Here is a 16,310-nt window from a genome sequence, read left to right on the forward strand (position 1 = left end):
AATAATTGAAGTAATTGAGTGTGAGATCCAAATGAATTGAAAGATTCAAGTTTGGTTCGAGAAGGGATCTTGAAAGTTTTGAAATGAATGGAAAATCCACTTTCATTAAGTGATTTATTAGATAATCGAAAACAGAGGATCTTGAATACTGTTCGAAATTCGGACGAACTACGCGGAAAGGCCTTTAAACAGTTGGAAAAAGCCAGGGCTCGCTGAAAGAAAGTCGAAATAGACGTGGATCAGTTTCGAGTGAATGGATATTCTGAAATAAAACGAGAAAAAATTAATTGGGAAATTCTCAATGGTAGCCCTGAACTTTTGGCAATTCTCAATGGTAGCCAGGTTTTTAAAAAATTCTCAATGGTAGCACTAAACTTTTTAAAAAGTTGCTTCCGTAGCTTTTATTAGTAAAAAACGTTAAGTTTCTGTTATTAAGTGGTCATTTCGGTTTGTTAGGTTAACTAAGGCTAACTAAGGTTATTTTTGGCTCCAAACTTTCCCTCCAAATTTTCCCTCCCTTTCTTTTGCATCTCTCCCTTTATAAATACCCCTTCTCCTCCTTAATTCCTCCACTGCCAACCCTCTGAAATTTTTCTTACATTAGCCATGGCTGAAAAATGGGCAAAGATGAAGGTCTACAACTGTGTGCCTAAGAAAAACGCTGACATCAAGATATCAGACTCAAGGAGCAACCCAGAAAGAGCTTACTACAAGTGCAACTTGTGTGGATTTTTTTCGTGGGTGAATGATGAAGAAATTGTGTTCTGGAGCAGGGGAATTGGGTCTGCTATTGCTGCTAGAGTGAAAGATGGACTTAGCTGCTGTGTGAAGATTGCAATTGTGGTGTTGTTTGTGTATTTCCTGTTTAGTATGATGGAGTAATTTTCATGTACTGTCATGTAATGTAGGACTTAGGGTTGTATGAAATGCACTGGTATTTGAATAGAGTGGTTGCAGTATGATATAAACTAATTAAGAACAAAATACATATCTTAAGTCTGATAGAAAATACTTCAGTACAAAATATTTATAGGTAATAATTAATGTTTTGGCTGATGATATTTGTCATAAAAATAAGAAAGTTAAGCTTAAGGCTGTGAGGTAGCAACTGCTGCAGTAGATCTTGATCTTGATCTTGTCCCTAATGCTGGTTGAGAGGGTGGTGGTGCTTGTTGCTTCTTCTTACCCTTTTTACCATAGCTTTCCTTTTGCTTAGCTGTCATACCTCCTTTGCAAGTAGCTTCATTGTGGCCAAAAGCTTTACAGTTGCTGCACCTAACTGTCTTAGCCCTTTTGCCCTTCCTTTCTTCATCATCTGCTCTCTTCCTCTCTCTAGAAGGCCTCCCTATGCCCCTTTTCATGGGTGGTGGATTAATGTGAGGCATGTCTATGGGTGGCCATTGTTCAACATCTGGTATGGATTTAATCCCACAGCTGTAAGCTTCCTTGTACTTGGTGACTGAATACCAGTCACTGACAAATGAGTGGGGGTCCAACCTTGCTTTAATGATGGCTCTTACCATGCCTGCATGGAATTCCAGTCAGCTGCCACACATTACATAAGCAAGTGTGGTTGTTGAGGTTTACAGGGAGCACAGACTTGCCATCTTGAACCTCATACTCTCCTTCAGCACTCATGTATGCAATGCAAGTCCTACTCTCATGAACAAGCTGTTGTATCCTCTTTATAATGTGTGGGCATATGTCTTGCCTCTTCCATGTCTCACAAACCTGCCTCCTTTTTGCCATTCTAACCATAGTGTTCCTTCTAACACCTATAATATACAAAGGGAAATTAGTAACAGATAATTGCAACCCTTTTTCCAAGCATTATAGCATATAAATGTCATTGTGACTTACTTTCAAGTAATGTCAGAACTGGTCTGCTCCTGTCCAATCCTAGTGTGGCATTGAAGCTTTCAACAAAATTGGTGACATTGACATCACACTTCAGTTCAGTGTTGAACTTGTGTTTACTCCACCTCTTTTGATCTCCTAATTCAGAAAGCCAAACCCTGCCAGCTGGATTAACTTTGCCTAATTGATCCATAGCCTTCTCGAAAGTGAAATCTGAGTTAGCATTACATGCTCTCCAAAACAAAGAGAACAACAAAGGCCCTGGAAATGACTTCTTCCAATTGACTGCAAGGTGCTTGCAGCAATACCTTCTGTCAACTTCTGGCCATACATCAGTCAATGCAATATCAATACCCTGAATTTGACACTTACATGATGTTAGTGTGGTATCTGCATCAATTAAATAAGGTAAATAGGGTAAATTAAGTAGAGTAATGTAAACCTTTTGCCTGTCAAAAATGATGCACCAATTGTCTCCCCTTCCAAGTGAAGCTAAGGCATTCTTAATGCCAAACAAAAAAGGACCAGCTGTCACCATCTTCAGCAGTGACTATTCCCTAAGCAAATGGGAATAACTCATTGTTCCCATCCAGTGCAACAGCAGAGAGCAAGACACCACCATAATTTCCTTTGAGGTGTGCCCCATCAACCCCTATCAAGGCCCTACAACCCCTTAACCCATTAAGTACACCACTAAAACTGATGAAGATACTTTTGAACACCAAAGGCCTCTCAGGTTGGTCTGCTAATTCTTTCCATGCAGCAAAAGCAGCTGATCCAGGGTTTGTCAGCTTTATGACTTCACAATACTTTGGAATATGGGCATATGACTCATCATGTGACCCATGAATCTGAGACAAAGCATGTTGCCTCACTCTATACAGTGTGCTTGTTGTCATTTGCACACCAAACCTTTGTAAAAGAAGAGTGTTCAATGACTTTGCAATAATGTCATTGTTTGCTCTCACATCTTCAAGAAGCACCCTCACAGCTCATGCACAACTCACCATTGAGTTTTTAACATCCAACCCACTGCATGTGTGCTCATAGTTGGTAATACTCTTAATAGCCCAAGACACTCCATTAGCTAGCTTAGATGCATGCAATCTCCACTCACACCCCATAGCAGCACATCTCACAGTGTACCTATGGTTGTTTGCTCTAACCACAACCACAGAAAACCCACACTGAATACAGTAATCCCTCACCACATCCCTCAAGTGTTGTTTATCAATAAACAATTGCCATGGTTTCAACACTATTGCTCCAAACTCCTCATTTTTGTATATCTCTCCATTTCTGTAAAGCCTATTAAAGTAGTTGTCATCATCCCCTATCTCATCATCAAATAGCTCACTACTAAAAGGATCAAAGTTGTCATTGATGGCAATAGCTTCAGCACCCTCACCATCCTCTAAGTCACCCTCATTTTCAACACTGTCATCATCATCATGATCATCTAAGTCCTCCTCTCCCATAGGGACATACTCATTCTCCTCATCATCCTCTATGTCATTGAACATATCAAAGTCATCATCCTCATTCAAGTCAACAACAACATCTGTTACTACCCTATTTCCTGGACTTAAACTGTTGCTACCCCCCTGACTCACAGATGAATCTGAGACAATCCCCTTTCTTCTAGCTGTTGTCATAGGAATTCTCCTTTTTATTGTGTTTGGGACAAAAGAAGACCTGCTTGAACCACCTTCTGTGATATCAGGAGTTGGGTTATTTGGTGTGGGAATGAAAGAGTTTGATTTCATGACAATAGGTAGTGGCTTAGGATCAGTTACAGGAGGCTGTGTTACTGGGGCTTCAACATTTAATTGATCATTTGATTTTGTTCTTTTTCTAGGACTCCTCCTAAGCACAAGAAGTGGCTTAGGATCAGTTACAGGAGGCTGTGTTATTGGGGGCTCAACTTCAGTTAGTGGTTCTGCATTGTCAGGTGATAACTTGCTATTTGATATGATTTTAGGGTGTTTTTGAACCTAGTTTACTTGATAAAATTTGTGTTTTGGTTCAATTTTATTCTATTATTATGCAATTTTTGTGTATCCTATGCTTCACGGGTTGTTAGTGTTTTTGTTGAGATTCTAGGTTCAAAGACGACCAAATGGAGCCCATGAATACAAAACCGAGGTTAGAAGCAAGAAGATGGTTAAAAGAAGCCAAGGAAAGGAGCAATATAGAAGAAAAGATGGAAAAAAGGGCTTAGAAGACCCTGCACGGCCGTACCAGACCTTGCACGTCCGTGCAGGAGGTTCCAGAAAGTTACAACATTCTGCCAAGCCCTGCACGGTTGTGCTTAAGTTGGCACGTCCGTGCAGAAGAGGCTGCACATCCGTGCAAGATTGCAAGCCTAAACAGTAGCTTCTGCCATGCCCTGCACGGCCGTGCATAAGGCAGCACGTCCGTGCAGATTGGTCTGCACGTCCGTGCCAAACCTGGCACGTCCGTGCAGACCTGCAGTCAAGCCCGACTCTTGTTTTCTCCGTCCTTTTTATTTGGGGGTCTTATAAATACCCCTTTTGGCTCATATGTATGAACAAGCAAGGTTTTTAGAGCTTTCTCTTAGTTTGTAGTCTTAGAACATTAAATTCTCAAATCATTAGTTAGTTCTTAATTATTAGCTTGAAAATATTCAAATTCGACCATTGTAGAAGACAAGTTCCACCATTGTTGCTCACCTTGAAGCTTCATAGTAACCATTTCTTACTCATCTTTTCTACTTCTCTTTACTTTGTTGTTAATTATTTGCTAGTTCTTGCATGTTTAGATTGTTAATTAGCTTAATCCTTAGTTTGAACTTGTTCATGAATTTCTTGAAATCTTTAATTGCTCTAATCTCCATGGATTGTGAGTAGTCTAATTTCTAGGGTTTGAGTAAAACCCTCAATGTAGTTACTAATTACTTATTGCATGTAATAATTTGGTAATTATCGGGTGTTAATTAGTTGAGCTTAAGTGGTTTAATTTCTTAGTTCTTGTATATGGCCATTGCTAGAAATATTTATCCAAGCTTCCTTAACGAAGGATCGAGAGATGAACTTGAGTTAGCTCCCTTATGCTTGATTGACCCGAAATGCCATGAGAATAGGAATTACCGGTCAAGGGAATGTTTATGTCATCGTGATTATGCTATAACACTTGTTTTATGCTTTGTAACCACGAGAGTAGGTTGTATTCATGATTCAAGTAATCCCTCTAGCTTGAAAGAGTAGTTGGGTGCCTTAGATGACTTCCCCTAATTTATCCCATTAATTTACCTTGATTGTTGCATGCTAATTATGATTTGTGATGAAGTTGAGTGGTATAACCCAAGCCCTAGATTCCTCTCAATATTGTTAATCTCCTCTTAGCTTTAGTTGAATTGAATTAGAAGAAGTTACTCAAAACCAACCCAATTTAGAATTCATTTAGCTTATTTAAACGGTAGTACTCGGTGGTTGATTCAACGCCTCTCTTGGGTTCGACCCTGTCTTACCCTTGCTATTAGTTAGTGAGACCAAGATAGGAATTATATATTTTGGTAGGCTCGACGACGGCCTATCATCAGGCAAAGGGTTGGATGAACTAAACCATTCCTCAAATGAAAACCCTGTTTTTTTTTTTACCTCTACCTCTTCCCCCTCTACCCCTCCCCCCTCTGCCCCCTCTACTTGAAGCTTCTTCACACCCCTTTCCTCTCCCTCCTCCCCCATGTACCCCCTCTGTCTTCTTACTTCTCTTAGGAACTAACTTGGTTAGCTGTTGCTTATCCCCACCAAGCACATAAATCACTAATTCAGTTGTTTGTTCTGAAAGAGGTGGGTTGTCAGGTTGTGGGTCAGATTGTTCTAATTCCTTCCTAGCTTCTTCCCTCCATTTTTCAACTTTCTCTTTCTCAGCTCTACCAGCTCTTAACAAAGATGCAACTTGTGCAATATCAGTTTCACCCTCACCATCATCTACTCAAATATGTATCACAGTTCTACCCTACAGCCTATCAAACATTACCATCAAATCATTGTCTATCCTTAACTCATATTGTTTCATCTTCCACACATATTCAAACCTAGGGTATCTTGGTGTGGGGATGGAATTTAACTCACAAAATTCCCAATAATCTATGATAAGGTCTATAATCATAACCTTATCAATGTCATCTACTACAATGTCAACATCAATACTCTTGTATTAAAACTTTAGGGTGATTGGGCAGTCCATTCTGCAGTAATTACATATGAAAATATCAATATAAAATGTTGATGAAGATCAACTGTAAATTCACAATACATATAACGAACAAAACAAAACCCTAACTCCCGCAATACATATAATATAACAAAAATCAACAATTTAACGCCAAAATTAACAACATATAACGACTAACATGCATAATTTAACAAAAAAAACCCATAATTTTCGTCAGTCATTCAATTACATAACGTCGAGCATTTCACAGATTAAATCCTAAACTATAACTGAATAATTAACACCTACCTTGATGCAGCAACACACAAAATCAAGCCTTTACACGCAAACTTCTCTTCGACCTTCAAATCCCCTCTCACAATTGTGTTCTTCGATCTTCCTTCAAAGTGTGAAACAGAGTAATGCGAAGAAGATGAATGCACAATGGTTTAAATGCAGTTGGGTGGGTGGGTTAAAGTCTTAAATGCTGACCAACGTCAAAATATTTAACCATAGTTCAAAGTTAACGGAAAGTTAACGGTTTCAAAGTAAATAGGCTACGGAAGCAACTTTTTAAAAAGTTTAGTGCTACCATTGAGAATTTTTTAAAAATCTGGATGCCATTGAGAATTGCCAAAAGTTCAGGGCTACCATTGAGAATTCAACTAATAATACTTTAGAACAATTCAAAAATTATAAAAACGAAATCATTCAGTTTGAACAACAAAAAGAGATTAATCAAGTCATTCAAACTATGTAGATGTGACATTCTAATTTAAACACTCTCTATTTTATTAAGTTAGGGGTGTGAAATCAAGTACTGGTACTCTAATTGTATGACGCGTTATAGTTGGTTTAAGCAAATTTTTGAAGATAAATGATTTTTTTTTTGGAGGGAATTGATTTTTATAAGGGTATTTATATAATTTTATTATTAAAAAACCATGGTTAGTTTATAATTTAGTTTTAATGTCATTAGTTGCTTAGTATTACTAATTGATGATTACCAATGATAATCCAAATTTTTACATTTTACCAAAGAGAAAGAACCAAAGTACATGGTTACCAGAGATAATTTCCCATTAAATTATCCTTGTATAATCAATAACTGATATATATATATATATATATATATATATATATATATATATATATATATATATATATATATATATATATATATATATATATATATTTCTAATAAATTTGTATTTCTAATGAAGGGTATTGTTGAAAAGGGAAAATTCCCAACTAAAAAAAGGTCTTTCCTTCGAAGAGTAATTAACATCGATTAATAAGTTGTTCTGGTATCCTTTAAAATTTATCTTTATTTTTAATTTTTCGTGCGTGATCATATTAAACCATGTTTTTTAATCCAACTTAATTTTGGATTTTTATAAAGTTTTATAGGGATCTCTTGAGTCTTATCCCAAAAAAAAAAGTTTTACTATGATCAAATAGGTAAAAGTCAAAAATTTGAACCTTTTTTTGGAATGTTGGGCAGAAGTTTTTGCCCATTCAATTTGTGCAGCTTTGGGAAGATGTTACTAATCTAATACCCTAGTGTGAATTGACAAAAATAGACCCACCCCTTGATCCTTGACCCTTTTCTAGTATTCTACTCCGTACTTTCAAAATAAGTTTGATCATTTAAAGATGATACTAAGGGGACGTTTGGTTAGTGTATTTTTTGGATTGGAAACGGATTCGATTAAACCGATACCGTTACCGTGTATTTGGTTTGAAGGCATGGTAACAATTACTATTACCTAAGGGTAATGATTACCCTCATTTGTTACCTCTCAAAAACTTGGGGTAACAAATACCATATCCTCCTTTAACAAATACCCTTTCCATGGTTAAACCAAACAAATGAAAAGGTAATAGCTAAATGATTCATTTCCCCCCTCTTATTTGCTTCCTTTCCACTCCTTTTCCATTTTCGGAACCAAACGCCCCCTAAGTTGACTCAAGGCACGACATGGGGGTAGAAATTTCAAAACGTGAAAAACACAACACGACATGTTATTATGTGTGGTCATTGGTCATGCCTTGCTAGTACTATTATATTGGTTATAGTATCCAACATGACATGGGCAACAAGATAATTAGGAAAAAATTTGTATAGAATGGACTCACTATGAGTCCGCCTATACAAATATAGATTCAACACCAACAGAAGAAGCAAAGACATAATTACTCAAAGTGGGATCGGAGATGGCAGTCGGAAGTTCGGAAAAGAAGACGGTGGCCGGCGATTGTGGAGCGACGGAGGAGAAGAAATCATGAGAGTGGCCGGCAATTATGGAGCGACGGAGGAGAAGAAATCGTGAGAGTGGCCAGCGATTGTGGAGCGACAGAGGAGAAGAAATCGCCATTGCATTGTAGTAACCTTTATTTACACTCTCCTTCCTCTCATTAGGTCAAATGTCGAGCAATGGAAATAGCTTGGTTAATAGATAATGAAGATGGTGTTGCAACTGCTGTCGATGCATTTCATTGACATTTACCTAATGAATTGCCAGTGCCAGGCCACCTGCATCAATGAAAAACAATTGAGGTTGTCTTTTGCTTTTGTTGCCGCCATTAGAGGAAGAGAGGAGGAGGTAGTGGTGGTCTGACTTTGACAAGGGTGGTTGAGGAGAGAGAAAATGAGAGGGGAGTGTGGGGAAGTGGAGAGTATTGGATTATAAATGAAGAAGCCCCAAAAATATTAATGTTAGATATTATATTACTATTGTCATATATTAGAATATTATTGTCATATTATATTAGAACATTAAATTATTAATGTCAAATATCAGATTATTATTGTCATACATTAGAATATTATTTTCAGATGTTAGGATATTAATGTCATATATTAGAATATTATTGTCAGATATTAGAATATTATTGTCAGACATATTGGATTCACGGTGAATTCGGTATCACGCCAAGCGTTTCCAAATAATTAAAATCTTGAATGGAAACGCTTAAGGCATGCATGAGTGCATTACAAGATTACTTGACTTGCAAATGGATAGTTAACCACTAGACTTTAATTGTGGACTAGGTTAGATCCCGTGTCATGCACGATACGTTATTTTAATTACTTTTGACAAATTAATTTATTTATAGCATAAAATATAAAAATTGTTTAATATCTTGAACAAAATTGAAGTAACATGGAATATTTGATCAAGATCATATTCTTAAAAAGTATTCCACCAAAAATAAATCTTCAAGAAAAAGATTATATATTTCCTTATTATCACGCCAAGCGTAATTAATTGAGTATCAACATAAAAATGGTAAATATTATTGCTCATCTATATAGTTGACAAAAAAAACAAACTTTTTTTTAAAAATAACTTCCTTAAATAAAATTTAGTAATTAATTACTAAAAAAATATATACTAAGAACACACTAGAAATCGACACGTATCATTGCTGGTGTGTCTTTTAGTATATAGTTATTGATTGATTGATTAGACCTATCAAATCTCTTAACACTTACACTAATACATGACCAAGAAGGGTCTTCACCCTACAATTGGTTGTATAACTTGTATTATATCCTCATAAGACACAACAAACACATTAAAAAAAAAATTAGTTTTGATTATATCATATACTATACTTTTTTTTTAAATTTTTTTTTTATGTGTCAGTTTGAAGTATAGAAGCTAAATTAGAGCAAGTACAATCATTAATTAACATAAAATCTGTCACTAAATGACCTACATTTACTATCTAATCTGCTATAAGATGTTTAGATAGACACAAAAAAAATTATCGAATACCATCTTTAATAATCTTGAAAGAGTTGAAACTTGAAACCTATCCTCAGTATCCAAAGTCCAAGCTAAAAACCAATAGTTTAGGCCCAATCTACTTTGCATCAGTCGACCAATCTAAGCCGTACACGTATATCATAACTAAATCCAAACCCCACATTTCTCCCTCAGTCTCTTCGTAATCTGTACCACAATGTACTTGATAAATTCCCTTTTCCTTTATCTGTAAAATGACGATAATAATAAATCTACCTAAATAAATACACAAATTAAAAAATGCCAAAAAAAGTTTTAAAAATTTAGGATAATTAATTTTTTTAAGAAAACATTAAATTAAAGTAAAATAAAACTGACCATTGGGCTTCGACTTGAGATTGGAGGTTTTAGGGTTCATAATCTCTCTCCTCAAGGGTTTTAGGGTTGGTTGAGTTCATCTTTCTCTCTCCTCCAAATCGCACTTTCTCTCTCCTCAATCGTCATCAACAATGGACAAATACGCTAGAGTCGAGAAACCTAAGCCTGAAATTCCGATTAACGAGAACGAAATTCGCATCACTACTCAAGGTCTCATTCGCAATTACATCAGCTATGCCACTACTCTTCTTCAGGTCAACTTTTTTTTTTTTTTGATTGATTCGTCGTTTTTGTCGTTGTTTCAGTTTTAATTGCTGATTTTTTTGCTATTTTTGACCGATTTTTGTTGATATTCACCGATTTTTTAAGCGTTTATATTGTTGTGATGATGTAATTCTCGCTATTTGGACAATGCTGAGGTTTTTGTAATTTTTGTTGAGGAATTGTGTTGTATTTTTGTTGTTTTATGCGTTTTTGGATGATGAGTGAAATGGATAGTTATGAATGTAGTGAGATTACAACGATTTTCAGGTGATTATTGAGTGTGATTTCGGTTTCGATTAATTGAGGTTTATGTTCGTGATTATAGGATGAGTATTAGTGAGAGTGAGCTGAATATGTATTGATTAGACATTGCCGAGGTTTTGTAATTTGTATGGAGTTATTATGTTTTGATGTATTGAGAGTGCAACGATTTTCAGGTGATTATTGAGTGTGTTTTCGGTTTCAATTAATTGAGGTTCGTGTTCGCGATTGTAGGATGAGTATTAGTGAGAATGAGGTGAATATGTATTGATTAGACAATGCCGAGGTTTTGTAATTTGTATGGAATTATTATGTTTTGATGTATTGAGAGTACAACAATATTCAGGTGATTATTGAGTGTGATTTCGGTTCCAAATAAATGTCTCAATGCCGTCATTATGTTGTCAGAGGTTTGTGCTCGCAATCGAAGGATGAGGATTGGTGTGAGTGACTTGAAATGTGAATTGATTAGAATCTTGCTCCTAGGACTTTCAAGTCTTTCTTAATGAAAGAATCTATTTTAGGGTAGACCCGTGAATCACTACATTTAGCAGTTTGTGCTCTCTCAAACTAATGTGCCATGTGTAAAAAGAACTTGTGGGGTCAACATGACTCTGACTAATATTCGGAGATATTGCCTAGATGTATGATATGGGCTTGATTACAGAGTTATGACTACCATAAATCATGGTTCTGACCTCTTACCAGGAAGAAAGTTTGGTTTATTGTAAAGTTGATTCAGTAATTACATTGTTGTCGACATTTTTTCGTCAAGGAACTATGGAAGGAAACTGAATTTCCTCTGCACTTGTATAAAAATGTTTTTTTTTTTTTTTTTTTGGTGGGAGGTGGGGGGGGAGGGGTGGTTATATGAATGAAGTATACTTCAGATATTTCAGAACTGTGCTTTTTGCTTTGAATGTGGTTGCTTTGAATGTGCTTTTTGCTTTGAACCGTGTAACATGATCAAATTTACCCCCTTCATGATGCTGCATAGAGCACTTTTTTGTTAGGTTGTAAATTGCTGGAGTGTTCATATTACCATTTGATATCAATGTTATACACCTCTTGTATTTTACTTTTTCTTTGTTGTTGCTCTTTCTTGTGATGATCTGTTGCTGGTGTTTAGATCTACGCTTGCAGCTTTTAAATTTGTGATGTGATTGCTCACCTTATAAGGTGTTTTGTAAAGTTCATAACTTCAATATGAAGGTTGAATATTATTATTATTACGATAGTGCCAGTGCCTTTGCCCATATCATATTAACCCTTATGAAAACTCTGCAGGAGAAGTATGCCAAAGAAATTGTTTTGAAAGCTATGGGGCAGGCTATTAGCAAAACTGTTGCTATTTCAGAGATTATAAAGGTTAGTCATTCTCTTCTAAGCTATTCTTTGACTGTCATTCCCTTCTAAGCTTCTCTTTGACAATTTAAGGTGATCACTGTTTTTATAATAGTTGTACTAAGCTGTACTAAGTTGTTTGCTATTGCAGAAGAGAATTCCCCACTTGCATCAAGACATTGTTATCAGTTCAGTTAGCATTACAGATTTCTGGGAACCCATTGAAGAGGGTCTAATACCGTAAGTTTTACTGCAGATCATGTGCGCATTAATATTTTTGATGTATTGCTGCGTTTACCATTGCTTTTGGATCTCTGCAGAGTGGAAACAGAGCGTCAAGTATCAATGATCTCTATTACCCTGTCAACTAACGAGCTAAATAAAAACTCTCCAGGGTACTATTTTTGTTGCCTGTTAATTTATTATTGAAGCTTCGTCCCATGAAACCTCCTTGCCTGTACTTATTTGTGTGTTGAACTTCTGGAATCTGATATTTTGTCTACTCGAGGATGACTTTTTGATTGGGAATCCCTAGGATAGGGGACTATCAAGCAGTCATGTGGATTTCTTGTGATGATTACTATTTAGTTGTATTCAGCTTATCCCCCCTTCTCCAGAGCTGGTTGCATGTCGTTACTATAAAATTTTTACTATTCTGATCAATTTATATGTAGTTGAGTCTTGAGTGTACATCTAGTTAAGTGTAAGCTTCAATCATATTGGTCAGTTTAGTTGTACAGTACATCATGTTTAACAGGATCAGTGCTGTCTGAGTTTTTTTCATTTTTAAGTTAGATTGATAAACCAGCATTATGCACTATATTATTTTTGCCTATATTGAGCTATGGTGCTGCAATTGAATTATAGTTGTTTTCTTATGCGTTAAATTCAAGTTTGGACAAAAAAAGAATTTTTTGCTTCCTGCCTGATATGGTTTTACATCAACTCTGCTCTTAATGGCTCTTATTATATTATGTTTTGAAGGTATCAAGCTCCATCCCAGTTTGAGCAGCCCAAACAACAAAACTATTATCAGCAACAGCAACTTCAACCTAGACAAGAACGTGGTGGTAATTGGCTAATTGTTCTCCCCACTGTATGAGTATACTTCATTCAATCACTGTTTGTCTGATACTCTCTTGGCCTTTTGGATAGAATCATATGGCCGAGGTCGTGGACGTGGTAGAGGGAGAGGGAGAGGCCGAGGACAGAACTGGGGAAGGGGTGGCTATGGATCATACCAGGGTGTGAACTTCAAACTAGTACTATTCTTTAAGCGTTACACTCTTATTGTTTCCTTTTACTCCAGTTTTGATTAAATCTACTTTATTGATTGTAAGCAGATAATGGAGGGTACTCAAACTGGGGCAGAGGAGGTGGACGAGGTAGAGGCTGGGGAAGATATTATGGTGAGTATAATTTGTTTGAGTGTCCTTGAATCAGATTGACCATCTTGGCATCCCAAAATTTCCTGTCCAACAATGGCATTTAAAAAAAAAAAAAAAAAAAAGCAAATATTTATATTTTAACCAATTCCCCAAACCCCCTCTATTGTTTGGGGATTGAGAGTGGGCTGTAATACTAATGCTGATTTGGTAAAGAAAATTTCCCATCTCCGCATATGTACGTTTTCTGCAGAATATTTTTTACTAGTTCCCTAAACTCATATAGTTCTGGGATTGTTAGAGTGCTTAAATGCTGATTTGGTGAAGGAAATCCCATCTTCATATATGTACATTTGCTGGAAAATTAGTATTTTAAAATGTAAATTGAGCAAAGTATTGGCTGTGCAAAAATCTATGTTGCGTGCACCTGCAATTATTATGAAGCCATGGACTTTAAGGGTGTTATAGCAATATGAATCCTTTGCGTACTACATAACTGACGCAAATGGAATTGCTAGTTGTTTGATAGAGATTTTTGAGGATTTGATTCATGTGGCTGCATAGTGCATGCTCATCTATGCTATTCTCAATGGTATTTAAAAATTGTGACAGATGGTGGTTATCAAGTAAGTCATGACAGTGGATATCAAGCAGGCCAAGATGGTGGGTATCAAGGAGGTCGGGACGGTGGGTATCATGGAGGGCCAGGAGGCCGAGATGGGGGGTTTCAAGGAGGCCGAAACAGTAGGTATTATGGAGATCGAGATAGTGGTTATCGAGGTGGCCGAGGCGGGGGGTATCAAGGTGGTAGAGGTGGTGGGTATCAAGGTGGTCGGGGTGGTGGGTATCAAGGAGATCAAGGTGGTGGCTATCAAGGTGATCGAAGTGGTGGGTATCAAGGTGGTAGAGGCGGAGGGTATCAAGGTGGTCGAGGTGGTGGCTATCAAAGTGACCGAGGTGGTAGGTTTCAAGGTGGTCGAGGTGGTGGCCAAGGCTATGGTCGTGGGGGCCGTGGTCGTGGTCGTATGGGAGGCCGTTCTCAAAGTGGTGCAGATGGTGATCAAGCTTAAAAGTGTGTCTTCCTACTTTTCCCATTATTGTGAATTACTTGCCTTGGCTTGAATGTGCTTTACTATGTTCAGAATGGAATGAAGAAAAAAAAAACTTGCCTTTGATGCAGTGATAGTATTGGTTTTAGTGTTGTCTTGGGTACTGGCATAAGGTTTTGTCGATCTTTTTGCAACGCTATGATGTATGAATTATAGAAGGCTTGGTTTTCTGTTTGCTGGTATTTAATCTTTTAGCCAAAGGCAAGTATCCGAAATAGTTCTCGTCTCTGTAATTCATTCAGACCTCAATCTGTAGTGTTATAGAAAATGCAATTTTTTTGTCCAGGTTATCTATCTTTCATTTTCTTCAATTACTTTCTGTTTTCTGTGTCTGAATTTTTTTCCTGCACTATGATTTATATGTCTAAATGGATTATCATATGGTGCAATAACCGTTTGCTCTGTCCTTATCTGATGTGGGACTGAATCTTATGGAGTTATTTAATCTTCATGAATGTGGACTGCCTTCAGTCTAGATTTTACATTCATGACAATTTGCTCACTTTGTATATACTTTCCGTGAAAGCTCAAGCAATCTGTTCAATAATCGTGTCCAGATTCAGTACATACTCGATAATGTCTTGGTCTTATGTAAGCTTATGAGTTATGACATACCGTGACTGACTGACTGCTGAAGCTACACATAAAATGTCGAATGCATGCCAAACAGATGCCCTTTTAGAATTGACGGCGAGTAATTCTTGTGTGGTTCGTTTGTATAAGTAACGGGGTGACTTTTGTTGAGAAATGGGGTGACATTTGATTGTACATTAAACATTCTGCTAATTGTTGCCCTGTTCGGGAATAATTCACACTAGTGAAAGTAAACAAGTTTGATTTGTCCAATTCAATACTCCTCCTTACCTAAACATCAAGTGTGTCTAAAATAATGGCATAATGCCAACTGTCAACTGTTTCTATCTAATTTCTAAGCATAGTGTGGTGTGTAACCTTTGAAAATCAATAACTACCATCTTCTCTAAGTTACTGTGAGTATCGTAAAATTGCATATTTAAACTGTAATATTTGGTATAAAGTATATGTAAATTTGAATTGTAATCAACAATTTATCTACACTTCTCTAAGTTCTATTGTAAGCAAACTATAAAAATAAAACTAAATCGATGAAATGTGTGTCATCTAAACCATAATAACGGGTTGATAATCAAATAATAATAGGAAGTGATTTGAATTTAGGTCGAATCTATTTAGATCCAAAAAATAACTCCATAAGATTCAGTCCCACATCAGATAAGGACAGAGCAATTTCGACCTTAAATCGGTTCGGGTCAATTTCGGGTCATGGTCTATCAAGTCCAGGTCGGATATGGGTCGGGTCAACTCCAAATCGGATCATGTTCAGTTCGGATAAATTCAAATCGGGTTCAAAACATATTTGATCGTGTTAATTTCGAGTCGGATGAATTTGGGTCGGGTTGATTTCGGTTCGGATGATTTCGGTTCGGTCAAGTTCGGTTTGATTAAGATAAGGTTGATTCACTATTTGGCCAATTCCGATTCAAATCATTTCCGTGTTTGTCTAGATTTTGATCGAGTTGACCAAATTCAATATCCAAATAAGGTCATTTTTAAACTAGAGTAATTATTGAATTTTTACCTTATTATTGGGTCGATATCAAGTCATTCATATGTCATTTCTCATATTGCGTGGTTAATTATTACGAAATGCGAAGAATTAGTTTTCTCAATCAATCAATTCTTATGTAATATTTATCTTGGAGCCAGATTCAAATTGAATAATTATCGATAACTTATTA

At 36.5% G+C, this 16,310-nt stretch overlaps 1 protein-coding gene across 1 annotated transcript; it reads left to right on the forward strand.

Annotated features, from left to right (window-relative positions):
* Window positions 1-10,150: 10,150 nt before the first annotated feature.
* On the forward strand, window positions 10,151-14,822 carry LOC110731873 (TATA-binding protein-associated factor 2N-like). The gene is made up of 8 exons (XM_021911782.1): window positions 10,151-10,423; window positions 11,982-12,062; window positions 12,190-12,278; window positions 12,359-12,433; window positions 13,023-13,108; window positions 13,194-13,283; window positions 13,382-13,447; window positions 14,036-14,822. Exons 1-8 carry the CDS (start codon window positions 10,301-10,303, stop codon window positions 14,491-14,493), a joined length of 1,068 nt encoding a protein of 355 aa, XP_021767474.1. The 5' UTR covers window positions 10,151-10,300; the 3' UTR covers window positions 14,494-14,822.
* Window positions 14,823-16,310: the final 1,488 nt, after the last annotated feature.

Source organism: Chenopodium quinoa, unplaced genomic scaffold (assembly GCF_001683475.1).
Source record: "Chenopodium quinoa cultivar QQ74 unplaced genomic scaffold, ASM168347v1, whole genome shotgun sequence".
In the NCBI taxonomy this organism is placed as follows: Eukaryota; Viridiplantae; Streptophyta; class Magnoliopsida; order Caryophyllales; family Amaranthaceae; genus Chenopodium; species Chenopodium quinoa.

What these genes read in the sequence shown, in the direction of transcription:
- LOC110731873 (XM_021911782.1), top strand. Translation starts at nt 10,301, where the DNA reads ATGGACAAATACGCTAGAGTCGAGAAACCTAAGCCTGAAATTCCGATT. An exon ending in ATTGAAGAGGGTCTAATACC is followed by an intron (nt 12,279 to 12,358) that starts GTAAGTTTTACT and finishes GGATCTCTGCAG; the next exon opens with AGTGGAAACAGAGCGTCAAG. An exon ending in TGGCTATGGATCATACCAGG is followed by an intron (nt 13,284 to 13,381) that starts GTGTGAACTTCA and finishes GATTGTAAGCAG; the next exon opens with ATAATGGAGGGTACTCAAAC.